The sequence below is a fragment of the Sphaeramia orbicularis genome, chromosome 21 (genome assembly GCF_902148855.1).
Source record: "Sphaeramia orbicularis chromosome 21, fSphaOr1.1, whole genome shotgun sequence".
Classification (NCBI taxonomy): Eukaryota; Metazoa; Chordata; class Actinopteri; order Kurtiformes; family Apogonidae; genus Sphaeramia; species Sphaeramia orbicularis.
In genome coordinates this window covers 25966390-25986376 of record NC_043977.1, presented here as the reverse complement: position 1 = coordinate 25986376, position 19987 = coordinate 25966390, and the positions used below count along the sequence as shown (strand labels likewise).

Sequence of the window (19987 nt, the reverse complement as noted above, 5' to 3'; positions counted from 1 at the left end):
TTCTAGGACTTCCTTTTCCTTAGATTCTGATTGGAGTTAGCAAACACTGAGTCACTGGGTGGTTCTTTTGAAACCATTGTTTGAAACCTATACGTCAAGACTCACACCGATAACTCAGACGGAAGTGCAAATAGTGTTAAACATTTTTACACTCAAAGGAACTGACTCAAATGTGTGCATTTACGGATAAGCCTAATGGATGGGTCAGTTCATCAGCTGTTACCCACTGACTCAGCAGACACCAGTTACAGGGGTCACATTTTACTAAACCCACTTTTATTAGTCTTTGATACATTTATTTGTGTATTTGGACCCAAACAGTTCATAAAGTTTGAATTTGAACCCTCCAGGTGCTGCAAAGCTATCTATATATTCATTTTAGCAAAAATCGAGTGGATTTCTACAACCTGTTTCAATTCCTTCTTAATTTGTTACTTTTTACAATAACTAGTTACGTCATGACATTTGCACATATAAGGTCAAGACTTCCAACAAACATTTCTCCAAGCACGACATAATTGTTTATCAGATAGATAGATAGATAGATAAATAGATAGAACGATAGAGAGAGAGAGAGAGAGAGAGAGAGAGAGAGAGAGAGAGAGAGAGAGAGAGAGAGAGAGAGAGAGAGAGAGAGAGAGAGAGAGAGAGAGAGAGAGAGAGAGAGAGAGCTTGGAGTGCTGCTGCTTTTCCAGAAAATGAGCCGTACCATTAGTTGTCAAAGTGCGGTAATCAAACACGGTTATCATGATAATTAGAATTTAAACGGTAATACTAACCGTCAGGAATTTTACTGCGGTTTATCATTATACTGGTAATCGTTACATCCCTACTACAGATATATGTAGATCCAGACATAATCTAGTCAGTGACCAGCCTGTCCAACATAAGAAATGCTGTCTGTGTGCAATAAAAAGCACATTAAAATGATCAAATTATACCGCACTTTTATTCTACTCCATATGCTCTCACATTTGTCTCTTATTGGTTCCACACATGCAGGTTTATATTGAACCCAGTAACATGTGCGCAGATCTCCATAAGGAGTCGGTGAAGAGCTCCCAGACGGCTCTGTGGTACACTTCTGTCAGCTCAATGCCCTGCTTTGTACTGACCCCTCACAAACTGTCAAACGGACACACGTCAGAGTGAAAAACAAGGCCAGGAGGAGACACCACTGACACATTCCTATACAAATCTGCCACTGGCGTCACTCTCAACGCTCCTCTCTTCTTTTTGCGCCTCTATCTTGCCGGTGTGAGCGGCCATTCCCTTTTCATTGATAACATTTGTGACGACTAGAGAGCCCACTCCGCCTCATACTCAAAGCCACCAAAGCTATATTTAGCCTGGCAACAGCGATGACTCACTTCCTGCCTCACTACAAAGCCACTTCCTTGGCTTGTTCCCAGATGGTTTGAAAGGCAGGGATCTGATTGGCCCCCCCTCTTCATGACCAGTTAAATAATTCAGCCTCCAATTTACTAAGAAAACTGCTTGTACCTGAATAAATGGCTCATCGACAGTAATCATTTGACTGAAAGCATGTCATGTTCTGCAGTGTTACTCTCTGCACGACAGTTTCTACAGGTGGAAGTGGCATGAGCACATTTACTGTACACATTTCCTGAATAACATCTATAGTTGTTGCATTGTTCAAGTCAGAAATGACATAAAGGAAGATAAATCCATATATTTAAAGAAAAGAATCAACCCTTGAACAATGGCAATCTCTCCGGCGCTGCATTTTGCACTTTACAGCATTCAAATGAACCATTTGAACTATCCATAAAATTCAAATGCCATCAGAAAGCTGAGATCCTGAGCTTTCTGACACTATATAACACTTTAGGGAATTATATTACAAGTAGAAAGGAACTGCTTCAGAGTTTTTCACACAGGCCAAAAAAACCATCAGAACAAAAAATATGAATCCCTAATATGGATACTGAAGATTCAAGACCAAAAAGCATGTTTAAGCTGATGTAAAATAGTTGAAAGTTTATTTTTGCAATCTCAAAAAGTTTCATTCTGGATATTTTCCGTTGTTTCTGATAATATGCTAAAAACTTCAAGTCTGTTTTTTTTTTTTTTTTCTTTTTTTACTAAAACACACTGTTTCAAGCATTTATTATTTATAATGATGATCATTAATGGCCAGATATTGAAAGTTAAGTTCTTCCTGAAAACAAAGGTGCAAAAGAATTGGCAAATAAAGACATTTTCTGGCATTTTTATTGCAAAGAAAACATGAAGATACCTAGGCTGCCTGTTATAATGGCAGTCTTAAAAGGATTAAGGAAGGGAACATACACACAAGAGAGAAAGGGAGGGACATGTATAACACAGCACTGAGCATCTATGAATCAGTGTACAAGTATGTTCAGGGGCCAGAGCCAAATGACAGTTTAGTACTTTGATATAATAAGACGTATCCATCATGCAGAGCTTAACAGTCACATCGAGCTTTATACTACATTACATTTTTAAATCATTCATACAGTATAGCCCCATTTTGTACACACTTTTCGACTGCACACTTTATATTCTTATATTTTTTTGAAAGATGTCAGTATCTTATTGTATTGCTACTTAGATGTAAGTGCACTGTCGCCGGCAGAAACCTTCTGCAAATTTGTTGCACAATTGAAAGATATGTGATGACAAAGCCTATTCTATTGTATTCTATTCTAGCTGCTTACATAGAAAGGTTTCAATGCAAATATTAACATGAGCATTATTATCTGATTTTGTTTTATAGGTTGAGATAAGATACTGCTATGGGATTTCTGTCTTTCTTGCGCTACATTAACAAGAAATGTGGTTCAATATTAACATTCGTATTAAAACACAGGGGGAGTTGGTAGTTGGAGTTAGTGTGTGCAGGAGTTAAAGCTGCAGCAGTTGAAATCAGAGGGAAAAAGGCCAGACTATGCAGAGATACACCTTCCCCCTGCTGCTCTGTCCAAAGACCAAATATAATGATAGATGAACCTGGCATCGTTTCGGGACACGGAGTAGAGAAGTAGAGTCACGTCCAGGTCGCACCTCACAGAATCTGATCAACGACTGGTAATTACTGCTGTAAATCACGTATTTTAACCTCCCCAAACTTGCCTGAAATGCCCGTGATTAGCCAAAATCGGGGCATCACAATATAGATTTTCTACAGCCCAAAAAAAAAACAGGAAAAGAGTCGATGCGGAAGTTCCACTTGAATTACAATGCACTAAAAAGGGTATTATGGAATTTTTGGCCCAATAATGGTAAAAACAATTAAGCACTGAACCTTTAAAGATGCATTTGTCACTTTTTTGTGCACCATATCTTTTAAGCTCTCAAGTTTTGTGAATAGGACACTGCATTACAGGGAATAAACACTTGTCCTACTTCTGCCTGTTTGGGGATATTTTTGTTCACATCAGTTACACAGACATCATCTTATATTGCACATTATTGCCTTGCAAAAAATGCTATATTCTGTACAGCATATGTATAAGTTCATAACAGTAATATTCACAATAGAATAATTGTAGAATACTTTTATGAAAGTCCTTTTTGGATTTTTCTAAAACTGCAGACCCTTATAGACTAAATGAATATGAATAATCCCAGAGTAGACATGTCCTGACAACACGACTGCTTCAAAATGGAGGGAATGTACATTTTTTAATCAGCTATCCTGTTCATCATGCTGGTAAATATGAATGACATTATATTTAAGTGCATACGATTACAATAAAATAGAGAAATTATGGAGAATCTAAGCTTTCTAATGATGCCTAGTATGTTTATATTGGTGTATGTAATATGTTTAGGACTTAATAAGCATGGTGGGGGGTCTATGATCACATTTAGACGCTACTTGATGGACGCCAGAGGGGTAATTATTTATTCATGCTTCATATTCTGATATAGACATACACAGAAAATGGTCCATTGAAAGATCATTGGTTAGTTTCAGTTTCATTACGAAATGTGTCTGATATAAACAGGATTCATGTGAACTTGGTGACATGGCAAGGGATGTTTGTCATTTATTATGTATCAAAACTAAGTAAAACTAAAAACTAGGGGTGTGTATTGACAAGAATCTGGTGATACGATACAAATCACAATACTAGGGTCACGATACGATATATCACGATATATCATGATATTGTTGAAAAAGGTAATTTTTTTGTTTGTTCTTTTTTTTAAATGATTATTTCCTTGAAGAATTGAATTACACCAGAAATATGCACAAATACTAAACATATTTGTATTTGATCAGAACAGGATCTAATGTTATATCACAAAATGTTCCTGTTTTAAAACTTAAATTATGTTTTACAGACATTACAGTTTAAGATCCTGTTCAAATGTTCATACTATATTAGGGCTGAAACTGATAAATCGATTAGGTGCTTGAAGCGAATGCAAAAATTCAAAATTCGATTAATCGACTCAAATTGACTGAAGGGAAATATTCTACTGTAGTTTTCCTGAATTGAAGCTTCTTTGCGCGTCGCAATAAGCGTCCGTGTGAAACACAAGAGTGGAACCAATGTTTAACAGCAGAGAAATGAAGGAAACAAAGCTTTGATTCAGGATAATTGTGGTTGAATGATTGTTTTTTGGATCACTTTGAGTCCATTAATCATTTCAGCTCTATACTCTATTACAGTGGTTCCCAACCTTTTTCGGCTCGTGACCCCATTTTAACATCACAATTTTCTAGCGACCCCACACATTCAAAACGGAGACTTTTTTTTTTGCTAAAATTAATTTCTTGATCATGTTATAGTAGTACATGGTAGTACAACAGGTTGCTATACTATGTTGCAAATAAAGGTTAATTTTAGACAAAATTTAGACTATATAATGTATATTATTATGGACGGAGGCAGAAAAGCCAGGTGTAAATTACTGCATAAAATGAGAATTTGATTTTCCTTGGTCAGGATATGTACAGTCAGTCCAGCTTGGATTTACAAGGCTGACAATTAATACTGAACAAACAAGAACTCAAACTATGAATTATGAAAGAGCTGCAGCATCTGAAACTGACCACAGTGAACATTTGACAGATAAACAGTACCACAGTGCTTCAGTTTCAGCTTCACAGTTTGTCATGTCTTTGATGGATTGTGATTGCCTCGTTCAACTCAACATATATTTTTTATTAGTAAGTTTTTATTTTTCATTTTTTATCAATTACTAGAAATTTCAGGCGACCCCATTTGAATTCTAGGCGACCCCAAGGTTGAAAAACACTGCTCTAATAGTTCATAACTAAAATCATAACACTATATTTGTGCAATCCCAACAAAGGAACTAACATTATTTAATAAAAGGGTGTTAAATAATAATAAATAAAATAAAAAAAATGAACCCCCACAATATCTGCATTTGAATAAATACCTAAAAATATTGATATAGTACTTTTTAATATCGATACAGTATTGTGGAATGACACATCGCTATATACTGCAGAACCGATATTTTTTTACACCCCAACTAAAAACTAAGAGGTAGTTGTGGCTTTGCACCAGTGAACGGCCCAATGTCTCCATCTATATTTTGATGATTTTAAAGGCGAACCGCTGTTTGTCTACCTGCCCACGCTGTTTGGACCCGCGGCCCTCTGTTTGAACAGTATTATACAAGTGGTTAAAGGGTAAAAGAAAAAGCACACTGTACGAGTTGAACACACCACATGCCAGCTGTTACATAAGACTACCTGTGCACATGCTGATAGTTTCGGTAGCGTTCGCACCAGCCTGGCTCACAGCTGCACACTTCATGAAACTGTCCACGAGAGCATAGACATCCACACACACCTTACCTCATCTCACCTCTATCCTGTCCATCTCACATCATCTCCACATTTACGCACCTGCCATCTATCCATCAACACGTCCGCTACACGTGACATTACCTTTTACCTACTTCACTTTACCCTCCTCCCTCTTTTCTCACCGTGTGGGGTAAATCCCCATACCAACAACACGGTACCAGTCTCCATAATTAGACGGGACTGACATTGTTGAGGGGGGAGGGAGAAGAAATGGATATATGGAAGGCTAGACGGGGGAATTAAAGGGTGTAAAAATGCAGTAACAGATAAAACTGAAATTGTGGATCAGTCAAATAACATAATGAATTTGGGAAGGTGGAGGAACAAATCCCCTCCATAGATATAAATAAATATCTGATCAATTCTAGAGTCTTGAGACAGAACGGGCCATTACACTGACCCCAAACTTCAGGCCTAACAGCTCTCACAAAACTGATTTCTACCATTAAATCATCACTGGAGACCATTGCCTCTGACCCAGAAATGAATTAATGTGTTCTTAAACTGATCTTTATTCCTTAAGCAGTTTGGCAACGTCACATTCTCTAAAATTTGTGACAACCTTGCTAATAACATAAGAGCCTCATTTACAACTAGTGGAGTACAAGTGAAGCAAACAGGGACGCCAAGGTTTTACTGGGGAGAAAGCACTAGAATCTATGAGGGGATGACACAATTCTGAGACAACTTCTTTTTAACCCACATTAACCTTAAATAGAAAAACAACTCATCTGAATCAGTTCAGAAACAGAAATGTTATAGCGCTTTTTATCCTGAAAAAAGGCCCTGTTTACATGTATGTGTTTACAGGCCAGGCTTGACTCATTCTCACATGTTTCAGTAACATGCTGAAGCGACCAGTGCAACAAAATCCATGTATCATTCGTTCATTCGTTTTTCAATTTAAAACCAAAAATCAAAAAACAAAAAAAGTGACTCATTTTTTTGTTTTTCATTTTCAAAACCAAAATGAAAAATGGATAACGGTTCGTTTTTACATTTCCCCATTTTGTGCTCAAATAAAAAAATGGAAAAAAACGGATAACAACCATTTAATCCATTTTTGCTATTTTCAATATAGTTAAGTTGTCTGACCCGGAAGTAGTCGTAACTAGGGAAAAAATAAACAAACGGAATCATGGCTGGACTGGAGGAATATTTTGCTATAATTAAGCAGCTGTTTGATACGGAAGCGTATTGCATTCACTCAAAAAAATAAATTCGGCTCTATTTTTCTGAATTAACAAGATTAACAGCAGCTTAATTATAGCAAAATATTCCTCCAGTCCGGCCATGATTCCGTTAGTTTATTTTTTCCCTAGTTACGACTACTTCCGGGTCAGACAACTTAACTATAGTGAAAATAGCAAAATCGGATGAAACGGTCGTTATCCAGTTTTTTCCCATTTTTCATTTGAGCACAAAATTGGGAAATGGAAAAACAAACCATTATCCGTTTTTCATTCTGGTTTTGAAAATGAAAAACAAAAAAACAAGTTGTATTTTTGTTTTTTGGTGATTTTTGGTTTTAAATTGAAAAACGAATGAACGAATGATACACGGATTCAACAACAACTACCTACATTCACCACTGTCACTGTGTCATGACTCTGAGAATTAGCTGTGATTCCCAGAGGTCACTGAGCACATGGCAAGAGATGAGAGGTGGAGCTTACAACGCAGAGAGGAGGGGTTAGGGTGAGTCTATAATTAACTAACACCCACTGGTCTGGCAAATGGATCCCATTTACCCATCTCCCACCCTGCCTCACCATATCCCCCTCATATAATCCCCCCACAGCTTTCCTTGGCCTCAGTAGGTGTGCAACAGAGGAGCATTCCTAACTACAGTATCATGGGTATAGTCCCAACAGAGTGTGTGCCAGCTCCATGTGCATCTATATTTGACACATGGACCTGTGCCTGTTTGAGTGACATATTCTAGCCTCGCAGTCTCCAGGGGTCCTCCAATGGACAGCACAGACAGACAGCATGACCAGGGACTTCCCTGACTGTTACAGTGGATGTACTCGTGTATTTAAGGCACAACAGGCTAGACATTTGAACAGAGATGTGTGCAGCTGACACGCATGGACAGAGCAAAATGAAATGCAACACAAGCAAAATGTGATACTAAAGACAGGACAGTCCCATGAAAGACCTGCACAGGCTCTGGCTGACCAGACAGTACTTCCATACTTCCACCAAACTTAGCCTGGCTGGTTAGAGTCAGATGACATGATATACAATGGATTGGAGAATGTTGCATTTTTTTCTTTCCGTCTGTCTTTATGGCTGCTCTAGTAGTAGAGTAGAGCATAGGTGACAGATGAACCCATTACGTTTTGAGCGGAGTCTCAACTGGTGAGTCATGAACCAAAAATGGATTGCGAGCGTGTTCTGAAAGGGTTACAGAGTGTGGGTTTAAAAAATGTACAGCTATCTAATATCAGACTTTTATTCTGACAAATATTCATCAATAAATGCGGAGGAAGAATCTTTATTTGTCAGTATATTAGACATATAGCACACACTGAAATTTGATCTCTGCATTTAACCCATCGCTAGCTGAACATGCAGGAACACACCACACACTGCAGACTAGGAGCTCTGTGCTGCCATGTCAGGTGCCCAGGGAGCAAATGGGGGGGTTGGGTGCCTTGCTCAAGGCCACATAAGCCAACAATTTCTCTACCAGGTCCAGTGGATAGAACTGGCAACCCTTCAGTCACAAGCCGCTTCTCCATAGGTTGTTACCATGGTGCAAAAACTATTATAATCTAAACCTGACAGACTAGGTTTCAAATTGTGCTGCACATGCAAAACTGAAGCACAAATATGACTGTGTTAACTATGAATATGTACACTGACGATAAAAAGAGTGACTAAAACTCCTGAGTCAGAGAGGGATGGTGTACTCCCATGCGAACATGGAACCAACAAAACTGAAATAACACTTTTTAGGGGGATTTTACTTATTTTGTTTTGTATAGTTCATTTCAATAATTTCCATAAGACACAGGAGCATTTAGAGATAAAGTTCACTCACTTTATTATTAGAACAACGTCTACATCGTCATTGTGGGGCGGAAAACTTGTAAGTCCATTTTTGGTCTTTTTTTTGTCATGAAATGATTCTATTGGTCTGTCTTTTTATTTTTAGAACATAAAAAAAAAACAACAGATACAACAAGGAAAAAAAGTAAAAAAAAAAAAAAATTTGAAAAGGTGTGAGATGAAGTACAACTTCCATACTCCTGACCCCTTAGCCCATCTTTTTCCACTGATCACAAAGTCCCATGTCAGCTCCTCAAAGTACCTGAACAAATCTTACACGTCAAAATAAATTCTACGCAATCCTGCACAAAACACAAAAAATATTATACATATAAAAAATAAACTCTGTCCATTTCATAACTGCATTTCATAACAGTATTTGACATATCAAAATAAACTGTGTCCATTTTATAGCTGTATTACACATACAGACAGACTTCCCATTAGCCTGATGGTTTTAGAAATATTTAATCAATGAAAAAAGTTGAAAACAGCCTGTGACTACATCTCTTAACTCTATTCATTTATTTAGAATATGCATCCTTTGAAAAATAACAATTTTGGATGTAAGAGGTTTCTACCACACAGCGACGATATATTGATTAAAATGCATGTAGTAAAAAAAACACATTTAAAATTTGCTCAACAATGCATTTTTGAATAATCATTTTGGTTGGTTTGAATCCTATGAAAAGAGGTTATGTCTTAATGGCTGTAGAAAAAAGGTGAGATGGGGTCAGAACTACAGTCTTAGAAAGTATGAATCTTCAAACCTCAGAGGACTGTGGAGCCTTGGTGGAGGTAGTGTGTTGATTACTAATGCTCATAATCTTTTTGAAAAGTGGAGGAAAAAAAAAAACATTTTACTGTACTTGACAAAGTAAAGGTCAAGTACTTAGTGGATCAACATGCAGTAATTCCAGAGAACCTTTAAGTGCTTTTCAGGCTCCTCCACAGAACACAGATAAGGGAGGGGGGTAAAACAACTTTCGTTTTTCTAGCCAATAACACAACTGGGAAGGAACTCCGAGTGCATAATTCGCTAAGGCCCTACAGTCCTCTACAATCCATCTCACGATGTTAGGAAGAGTGAAAAAACAAAAACCTACTGGGATAAATAGGATCTTGTGAAGGCTGCAAAATGAGGCTACACTCAATTAATTATACAGAGCACAACAAACAGATGAAGGATAAGAAGTCAACCGACCTTGTCTCCACTGGAATAGAAGAAGTAGCGCAGGCGGACTATGTTGCAGTGATCCAACTTCCTCATGATCTGCAGTTCACGGTTCTAAACAAAGCAAGACAACAGAACATTTTTAGTTTAGTGCATTTTTCACACCAAAAGACAAAAGTAGGTTTGTAGAATTTCGGGAATCCCTTAAAACTTCCCACTGGGTCCACAGCAGAATGTCACTTTATTTCGAGTCGTATATACCTGAATAAAAGATAAATGTATAGTGTTACGGTGTATAGAAAGGCTCAGGAGTAATGGTGGCCTGCAGGAACAGATGGGTTAAAATGACCACATCTCATGACAGAACACACTAATCATCCAACCACTCATTCAGTTGACAGCCATGGCATTGTCAGAGTGTGAATGTACCGATACGTAGCAACAAAAGTATGTTAAGAAAAAGAAAAGTGGACATCTATTCCTTCACAGGAGGAGGAATTTATCCAACATGATGACACAATCCCATATTGTTTGCCCTTTTTCCCATAAATGCACCAATAATGAAAAATAAAACTTAGCAGAAAAACAAGAGCCGTCCTTGGATGGAGATGTGGAAACAGATGTGTTTAAGTTGAAACTGTTACATGGCCACTAGGACAATATGCGAGCACTGAACCTTGCAGAAGCGCTCCATTTATATTCATCTAGAGTACGTCCTGGCAGAAAATGGTTTCACATATGGACATCAACGTTCTCAAGGGTGGGCAGGAATTCAAGCATTACACAAAGCTTTAACAGCTCCATTAAGGTTCATATTTTCCTCCCATCTCCATTTTGTCGTCCTTCTCCCTCTTTATCACGGTGCTTTGTCTTGAGCTGATCTACAGGGTTTGGAGAGTCTGGACTCCAGGGTTGCATGTGAAGGAAGGCGGCTAAATTAAGTGCATAATAATCAGACCTTTGTTTTAGTGGTCATGTGCAGCTTGAGTAACAGAGTAAGGGCTTTTTGGGGGAGTTTTTCCTTTTTCTTACCAAGGGTTGAAGGACAGAGAGTGTTGTATGTGGTGCAGATTGTGAAATTTGTTGTGATCTGTGATCTTGGACCAGCTCAGGGTTCTCTCTGTTCTCTGTTGGGCACCACCTATGGCTGGGCAATACAGCAGATCACAAAACCAAGGCCATTATTTCATTTGGAGACCTTCTGAATGCAATAAGTTTGCTTGTTGTACTCTATTAATTGTAAATATTTTTCTCCAGCCATTACCAGTGGTGCTTTGTTTCATTTATAATATTTTTTAATAGGGATGCACCAGTATACCAGCCGGACATCTGTATCAGCTAATAATTTCTGGTAAAAGCTACTATGACTATAGGCATGCTACAACAACTTTTCAATTATGGAAAAGGTGGATATTTATCGGTTGTGTTATATTAAAGTTTTTTTTTTCCTAAATTTATGTTAGACTCTGTATTCATTATAAGATCATATAAAAAAAGCACTGAATGGCTTTTTAAAAATGAATATTGAAAATTAAGGGAGTTAAGGGGCCAATATATAACAACAGAAACAAAATAAAGAAACTGAAAGTAATATTAGCATCAGCCACTATGATAGAAATTGGTGCATCCCTAATTTTTTGACAAATAATGCACACTGACACTCTTGTGAGTCCAGCTCTTTGTCATTGTTTGTTCATATTGCACATCTGGTAAAAAGTTAAAGAGGAAAAATGATTTTGATGTTTTGTATTTGTTCTGAGATCATGTAGACGAAAAATTAATGTGAATTGTCCATAATACTGACTATTTTTTGGCCCAATCACCACCATCTAAGCCAAATTAAAGTAAAATCAAGATGAAGAGTGCATCAAAACTAACTAAATGACTTTTCTCAGAGCTAATGGCTTTAGTTTGACTTGTTTAGCAATTTTAGTTTTTCAAGCATCTTGGGTTCTTCCAATAGCTTTTTCTGCACAAAGACATGATAATGGTCCAAAATAATGTTAAATTACACTGTTTTTTTATTGTAAATCCTACACTTTCTTTTAAAAAACAAAATGTACAAATACCCCTCAGCCAAATATAGTTTAAGATTCTGTTGAAAGTTACTCCCCTATAATTTAGATTAGATTGTTTTTATGCAAAACTTATTATATACATATTTATATTTGAAAGTACTCAGATACTTGAACTGGAAAAGGCACAAGGCCACTGGACCTTGAAAAAGTAGGTGAAGGTGATCTATTTTCAATAGGCTTCTGATCCATGCCAAGATGCATCCACACAACAGTAAAAATTTGGTGCAGATATCTCAATGCATTCTCCAGATAATGTGATTGTGTCGTCGAATGGACCGACAGAGGACAAAAAGATTACAATACCCCTTTGGCCAGAAGCTGGCTGAGGGGTAAAAACCCACTTGGGTGCAACCCTAACCCTAAACAGCCACACAGCCTCCTCCTCACACTCACATGCACCTAAAACCCAATAGAAACCCGAGCATAGATCAGACTGATTAGACCAGAACAGGGGTGTCAAACTCATTTTAGTTCAGGGGCCACATTCAACCCAATTTGATCTCCAGTGGGCCAGACCAATAAAATAATAACTGTGAAAAAAGTAAAATTATATTATTATCAGGTTTACATCTACAAAGTTTCCTTAAAAATCTGAATAACATGAACAACTTGAATTCTCTTCAGAAAAACAAGTGCAATTTTAACAATATTCTGCCTCGGTTTATCAGTTTATCATGTTCACATGTGCATTACAATCACAAAAAACATTTAGTAACAGACAGAATATTGGTCAAATTGCATGAACTTTTCTTAAGACATTTCCGTTTGTTCATATTTGTTCAGGTAATTCACATTTTTTGTAAAAGTATAGTTTGGTAATGTAAACATTTTCATGTAATTTTACTTTTTTTACACCAAAAAAACTGAGAAAATTTGGGGTTGTCATTATTTCTAGGTTATTATGATAATATTTTACTGGTTCTGACCCACTTAAAATCTAACTGGACTGTATGTGTCTGTATGTGGAACCTGAATTAAAATGATTTTGTCACCATTGATTGTTAATATCTTCAGTGTAATTTTTGTGTTTCACAAATTCATCCCGCGGGCCGGATTGGACCCTTTGGCGGGCCGGATTTGGCGCCCGGGCCACATGTTTGACACCTGTGGACTAGAATAAAGGTTTGGTTAGAAACTGTTGATTTGCTATGCTGGTACCTAGATGTGAATGACTGACAAGCTAGAAAAACTGCAGAAGACTGTGACCAGACTGATCAGGTGACTAGTGAGATCCTGAGATAAGTGGGTCAGAAGTGCACCGACTGGCAAATAGACACGTGCTCCTCTTCTTCTACACTACTGTGCCAAATAATGAGCATTTATCAGTTTTCATTCATCAGAGTGCGCCTTCTAAACAAGACCTCAACATCTTTTGTAGCAGCAGAAGAACATCTTGCAGCTCAGTCGCCCGGTGGAGACAATCTCGTCGGCCTAATTCACTTAGTGGCAGACGGAGATGATTCCCACAGTCCTTTCCTTGCTTTTTACACAACTACTACTACACACTCATCCCCCCTCCCCCCACACATCATAAAGTGACATCATAACGTGTGGGTAAGAGACCAGCCATCGAACCATCAAGCACCGCAGGCAACGCCCTCGTATTCTTACAGGAGCTCAGTGGGAGCATTGGAGGGTGTGTCTATATGTGTGTGTGTGTGTGTGTGTGTGTGTGTGTGTGTGTGAGTGTATTCTTGTGTGTGACAGTGATGCTACCATATGGAGGAGGAGCAGACAGGCTGTTCAGTACGGCCCTGCCCAGTTCTCCAGTTCTACTGCAATGGTTCCTGCTGACCTGTCATCCATCCTCCAGTGTGTCAGCAGCTCAGACAGATGGAGAGAGAAAGAACGCCTCAGATCCAAGGCTGCTAGAAGAGCTACACCTGAGCACTTTTAGCACTGATGTAGTCGCACAAAACCACATCCAGTTTCCAAGAGCGCAGAGAGGCGGCACAGCACCCACACAAACATACATGTACTTTCCTTTTTCTGTTTTTTTATTAACCCAGCACTGCCTAAAAAAAGACCAGGCTTGTGTAAATGTTCAGTTTATAGCGTTCACTTGTGCAATATGACCAAAATCTCATATACAACAGGGTTTTTCCTGCTCCCAAATGAACTCCAATTGACTGAATAAACATGCGACTAGAAAGAAAAGGACAGTGTGTTTAAAAAAAACCCCTGTACAATAATTGGTTTTACTGTTCCTGAAACAAACACTTCATCATGGGACCTACTGGTTATCTTATGTGTCAGGGTTTAGACCAGGGGTGTCAAACTCCTTTTAGTTCAGGGGCCACATTAAGCCGAATTTGATCTGAAATGGGCCGGGCCAGTGAAATAATAACATAATAATATATAAATAATGTCAACTCCAAATTTTCTTCTACATTTTAGAGTGAAAAAAGTAAAATTATGCGATGACAATGATTGCATCTACCAACTATCCTTTAAAACAATGTGAATAACATGAACAAACTGAAATTCTTAAGAAAACTAAGTGCAATTTCAGCAATATTATGTCTCAGTTTATCGTTTACACATGTAAATTACCACTTACAGATCACAGTGGATCAACAAACACAAAACATTTAATAAAGACGCAGAATATTGGTAAACTTACACTTCAGATATTTCAGATTTTTCATATTTGTTCAGGTTATTCGTGTTTTTTTGTGGTATGATTGTTTGTTTTAGTGTAAATACAGTAAAATGACATAAAAATGTTTACATTTAGAAGAGAAACATTTGGAATTGTGAGTATTTATTGGTTATTATGATAGTATTTTATTGATCCGACCCACTTGAGATTAAATTGGTCTGTATGCGGAACCTGAACATCTTCAGTGCAATTTTTACATTTCACAAATTCATCCCAAGGGCCGGACTGGACCCTTTGGTGGGCTGGATTTGGCCCCCGGGCCACATGTTTGACACCTGTGGTTTAGACAGACAGCATTATTTACAGGAAGTGAAGACAAAGATCACTGTGGTTCAGTGGTTTCACACTTTTCAAGAGAATTTAAGTCTCCTACCAACACTTTTATGTTTCATTTATTTATAGATCACAATATATATTAGTTAGAGCACAGTGTTGTCAATAGAGACGCCTATAGAGAAGTCTCACCCTTTTCACTGTGCGCCATGGAACAGTGGTCAACAGCAAGAGACTAATACATTTTTGCGCTACCATTTACACACATTATTATTTTCAATTTAAAAGATAATTTCATGATACAAGGAAGTCACAGTTTTTGGTAAAGATAGTAAAGAAACATTGAGTTTTGTGTTAAATAGCTAAATACAGTGCATCTCTCATCAAGCACGATACAGGTCACCAATGCCAAAATAGCCACTACCTTGGTCTACAATTGCGGAAAAAATTATTACACCATCCTTGTTTTCTTCAATATCTTGTTCATTTTAAAGCCTGGTACAACTCAAGGTACATTTGTTTGGACAAATATAATGATAACAACAAAAATAACTCATAAGAGTTCAATTTAAAGGTGGGGTGCGAGATGTTTTCCTGGAGCATTTTTTACTATATTGCTTAAAATCTCCTTCACACTCCGATTACAAACAATTAATTAAATGCTCTAACATAAAAATAAAAAAATGTAGTCACCTGTGGAACGGACAGGACTGAAAAAACACCATCCACCATCCAAACACCATGTCTATCAAACTCAACTGCCATTTGACCCCCCCCCCCCCCCCCCCCCACACACACACACACACACACACACACCGATATCTAGCCATTTTCCATGGTTTTCTTGATAATAACCAAAATCACTTCAGTTCTTACATCAATAGCTATGACATTATACTGCCAAAAACAGTGCTTTTAGGCATTCTATGTTTTCTTCTCTGTCTGTTTTAGTCACATGATACACACAGGAGTTAGTACTTGATTGCATAATCATTGTGATGACTTTTGATGGTCTAATAATTTTTTTCACGGCTGTCTTTCTTTGAGAGTAGGGTGAAAAAAAAATACTAACACTCCAAGTCTGGTCATGTTGAAGCTGCAGAGACATCTTCAGTGACACTGAACAGATCATGGACAAACAGTTATGATGCCGTCACTTCCTTGACTTTCAGCTGTGTCGTTTTTTCCACGTACATATTTTTACAATCTCATAGCTCAACAGTTTTTGTAAATTCATCTTTTTTCCAAAAACAGTAGCACAACCGAAAGCCATGGGACTTGAGGTCTCTAAATCAGACATTTGTTAAGACCTGGAAATGGCTGGTAATTCTCTATGCAGGAGCTCTGTCTAGATCACAAAACAGCATATTTCACGTGATTCCAAAGATACATTTCTATAAAATGACAGTATAGAAAGGCTTATTTCGCCACAAAACCCAACTTTTGCATACTGCATGTAAGAAAATACTAATAACATATCAATATATATCTAAAAAACAACACTTCTTTTCATATTTAAACTTTATGCAACAGCTTATAGTTTTGTCTTGGCTGCTTTAGTCATTTGTCATGGGTCACATTCTCTTTCCTCCATGTTTCTTTGTGTTGCCTTCATGCACATTCTCTGCCTGCAACTGTGTCATGTGGAACAATGCAAAACATGGGACAAAACAATTTAAGACATAGCAGTAAAAAGAGTCATTTATGACACAGACAAACAACAGAGCATCATAATATGAAGCAGTAGATGTTTTCTACTGTATCATATTGTGCAGCCCTGATTTAGGGATGAATATAAACTGGTGTTATACTATATTTTTCATCCAGTTGAAAATGGATAGATTAACCTGCCATGTTTTCTGTCTCTGCACTAAATGTATTAATTCCTCCTAAAACCTGCGTGCTACTTTTCAATAAACATTTCCTCAGTACTATAAATGTATTCATCTATTACATCAGCTGCAGATTAACACATTTTGTCTCGACTTAGCATCTACAACATCAGGACAGTTGTTCTGCTCAAAGTGCCACTACAACCAGACACTCTCAGCCTCTGTTTGTGAGTGAGAATGAGCTATAATGTGAGCATCCATTTTCCAACGGGCTGATATGTGATCCTTCATATGGGAGTGGAGAAGGACCTATCCCATAATGCACCAGGAGCAAGACCGTAAGCCCACCAGGATTGTCTGACACATGAATCAGCTACACCCTGAAAACAGAGCCTATTCACATGATCACCCCGTTTGACTCGCATGTGTGTCAGTAAGAGAAAATAAAGCATGTGCACATGGTGGACTGCCTCATCCTGGCTCACTTCACAGCTGAGCACCCAATCAGAAAGGAAAAAAAAACAGAAGTGTAAAGAAAAGCTTTGGAAGAAGAGAAGGGGAAAGGCAGGTGTTTGGGTAAGTGTTTGTGTGCAGGAGAACACACACTTGACGGTGTGCGCTTGGCAGTCATGTGAGGAGACTTAGCGCTCATTTGCCTCATTTTTCGTAACAAGCTGTTCACGAGGAAGGACGGGCTCAGCCAGACGGGGTAGTAAGACAAAGACGCAGTAAGACGTACAGGGGGAAAAAACAGCTGAGGCAGATGGTCTGAACTGGAGAGGAAACTGTACATCAAAAAGATGAAAAAAAAAAAAACTGTACGTGTGATGTTCAGCTGACCACGGAGCTGTTTATGATTCAACCCGTTAGCGTGTCTTGCGAACCACAGGGTGACCACGGGCTAGAAGGAGGAGCAGGAAATGACTCCATGATGGTCGCGGTGCAGACATGGGCTGTATACTGCAGGCGTGTGAGTGTGTCCAGAACAAACACTTTTTTACTTGGTGACAGATGGTCTGGCAAAATAATGACCCCCCCACACACATCGTCACATGACATCATTTATCTTGGTGCTTCGTTCAAGGAAAGACAGGCACCTGCTGGAAAACTGGGTGAAACTTCCAAAGGTTAAACCCAGGGCACTGAGCTGCTGAGGTATTTTGTTGAACCGGTTGCCTCAACACAGCAGTCCAAAACAAAAAATGCCATAGGCGAGAACATCTGAGTACACTTCGACACCTAAGCTCGTCTTATTCTTGCATTTTGTTGTCTCTACACTAAGCACCTCTAACCCACAACCCTGAAGACCAAAAACCTAATCGGACTTTAAAGAGCCTCGACCACCTCCGATCTTTTATCTGGGAGCCGTGAGCTAACAGCCCCCCCACCCCCACCTCCAACCAAGGCAGAACAGACAATGACTCCTCAACTAAGAAGCAACAACCATCAGTCAAATCTATTCAAAGCACAGGAGGAGGCTTCTTACAGAGGAAATATGACATTTCCACGGCTGTAAATGAACAAAGTTGATACGAGACGGAGTATTACGAGGTTAAAAAAAAAAAAAAAAGACACGTCCTGAAGAGAATATACACATTAAAGCTTTTGTCAGCAGAAAAACACTACAAATCTTTTTTTTTGCTTCTCTCTCAGCTCCTCTGATCTCACCCGATTCATTTCCCTCTCACAACCAACAACATACCAAAAAGAAAAGAACAACTGGGACAAAAGAACAGGAAAGTTTTTAATGTTATTGATTTATGCACACTTTTTGTTTCTAGGTTGTTTTTTTGTCAATGGGTGAGACAGCCGGGTAAACAGAAAGGTCCTCTGTGTATATATTTGTGTGTGCATGCTTGTGCATATTTTACCTTAAACCTCTTGTCTTGCAGAACCTTCTTTATGGCCACCAGCTCCCCAGAGTCGCAGAGCTTGGCCTGGTAGACGACGCCGAAGGAGCCGTTTCCGATGACTTTAGTGTCCGTGTAGCTCACCTCCTGTGGCCGGTCAGGGCCTTGGCCTGGAGTGGCAACAACTGTCGTTACCTTGCTGCCATCTTTATCTCCTAAACAAAAACAAAGAGAGAAAGAGAGAGAGAGGCAGGTTATTGTTTATGTACAGTTTAGGTTGTAAAACACCAAAATAGTAGAAAATTACTCCTGAAAATGTATAGGGACACTACAGGTTGGAAGTCCAGTAACAGAAAGCAAATGTTTGGACTTAATAACCATAACTCAAACAGGTTTAAAGCACAACACATTTACCATGCATATATAGGGAAATGAAAGATTTAGTTAAGTTGCATTATGGGAGAAATAGAATACATTGGAGTTTTATTTAAGCTTGACAAATACTGCCTTTTTCTTGTTCTTCCCATAGGGATGCAACATTCAATTTCTGCTTTAATAAACATATTTGAGATCCGTTATTTTGTAGTGTTTCAGCCCCTTCTATATTAATGATCTGCGGAAAATGTCTAAGTTATTCCAACAGCCAATGATAAATAGCCAGTTTGGCGCTACATGTTATTTTTATTTTCGACTTTTTTATCCAAATCAGTTCATCAAACAGGGTTTAAAGTCCATTTATTACACCACAGAAAAACACAATAATCAGCTCTACTATCAGTAAAAGTCACAAGTTACTGTAATAACGTTCTATCTTCAGGAGGGGAATGTTCTATTGGTGTGAATTTGTTTTTTACATGTCAGCTGTCCCCTTTGGCCAAACTCCCCTGAGATCATGACAGGGAGGCTTTTCTCCTGTTTGAGTGATCTCTCCACGTCACCCCCCCTTCCCCCACAGAAGTGTCAAGGGGCAAAGTTCACATCAGCTGGCAGTTAAAAGGACAACCATGCAAAAGCGAATGTCGCGTGCCTCAGACATGTGCTACCTTCATGCAGCTCCAAAATTAACCCCAAAACTCCCAGTTGCACACAACCTACATGAAAACTCCTACACCTTGTGCTTTCCCAATACGGTGGAAGTGGTCAACCACCCATAACAAACCTACAGCTGTGTATAAATTAATGTATAAAGGTACAATTTGTGACATTTACCTTCGTTCAC

General features: G+C 38.4%; 1 protein-coding gene across 4 annotated transcripts in view; it reads right to left on the bottom strand.

Annotated features, from left to right (window-relative positions):
* The window catches only part of gsk3ba (glycogen synthase kinase 3 beta, genome duplicate a), a 46643-nt gene that overhangs the window by 15093 nt on the left and 11563 nt on the right, over window positions 1-19987 (bottom strand). For all 4 annotated transcript variants that reach the window (XM_030124210.1, XM_030124213.1, XM_030124212.1 and 1 more), the window contains exons 2-3: window positions 18790-18983; window positions 10104-10187 (exon numbers count right to left, since the gene is read on the bottom strand). In XM_030124210.1, the coding sequence (XP_029980070.1) occupies window positions 10104-10187; window positions 18790-18983 (278 nt within the window). The remainder of the gene's footprint in view (window positions 1-10103; window positions 10188-18789; window positions 18984-19987) is intronic.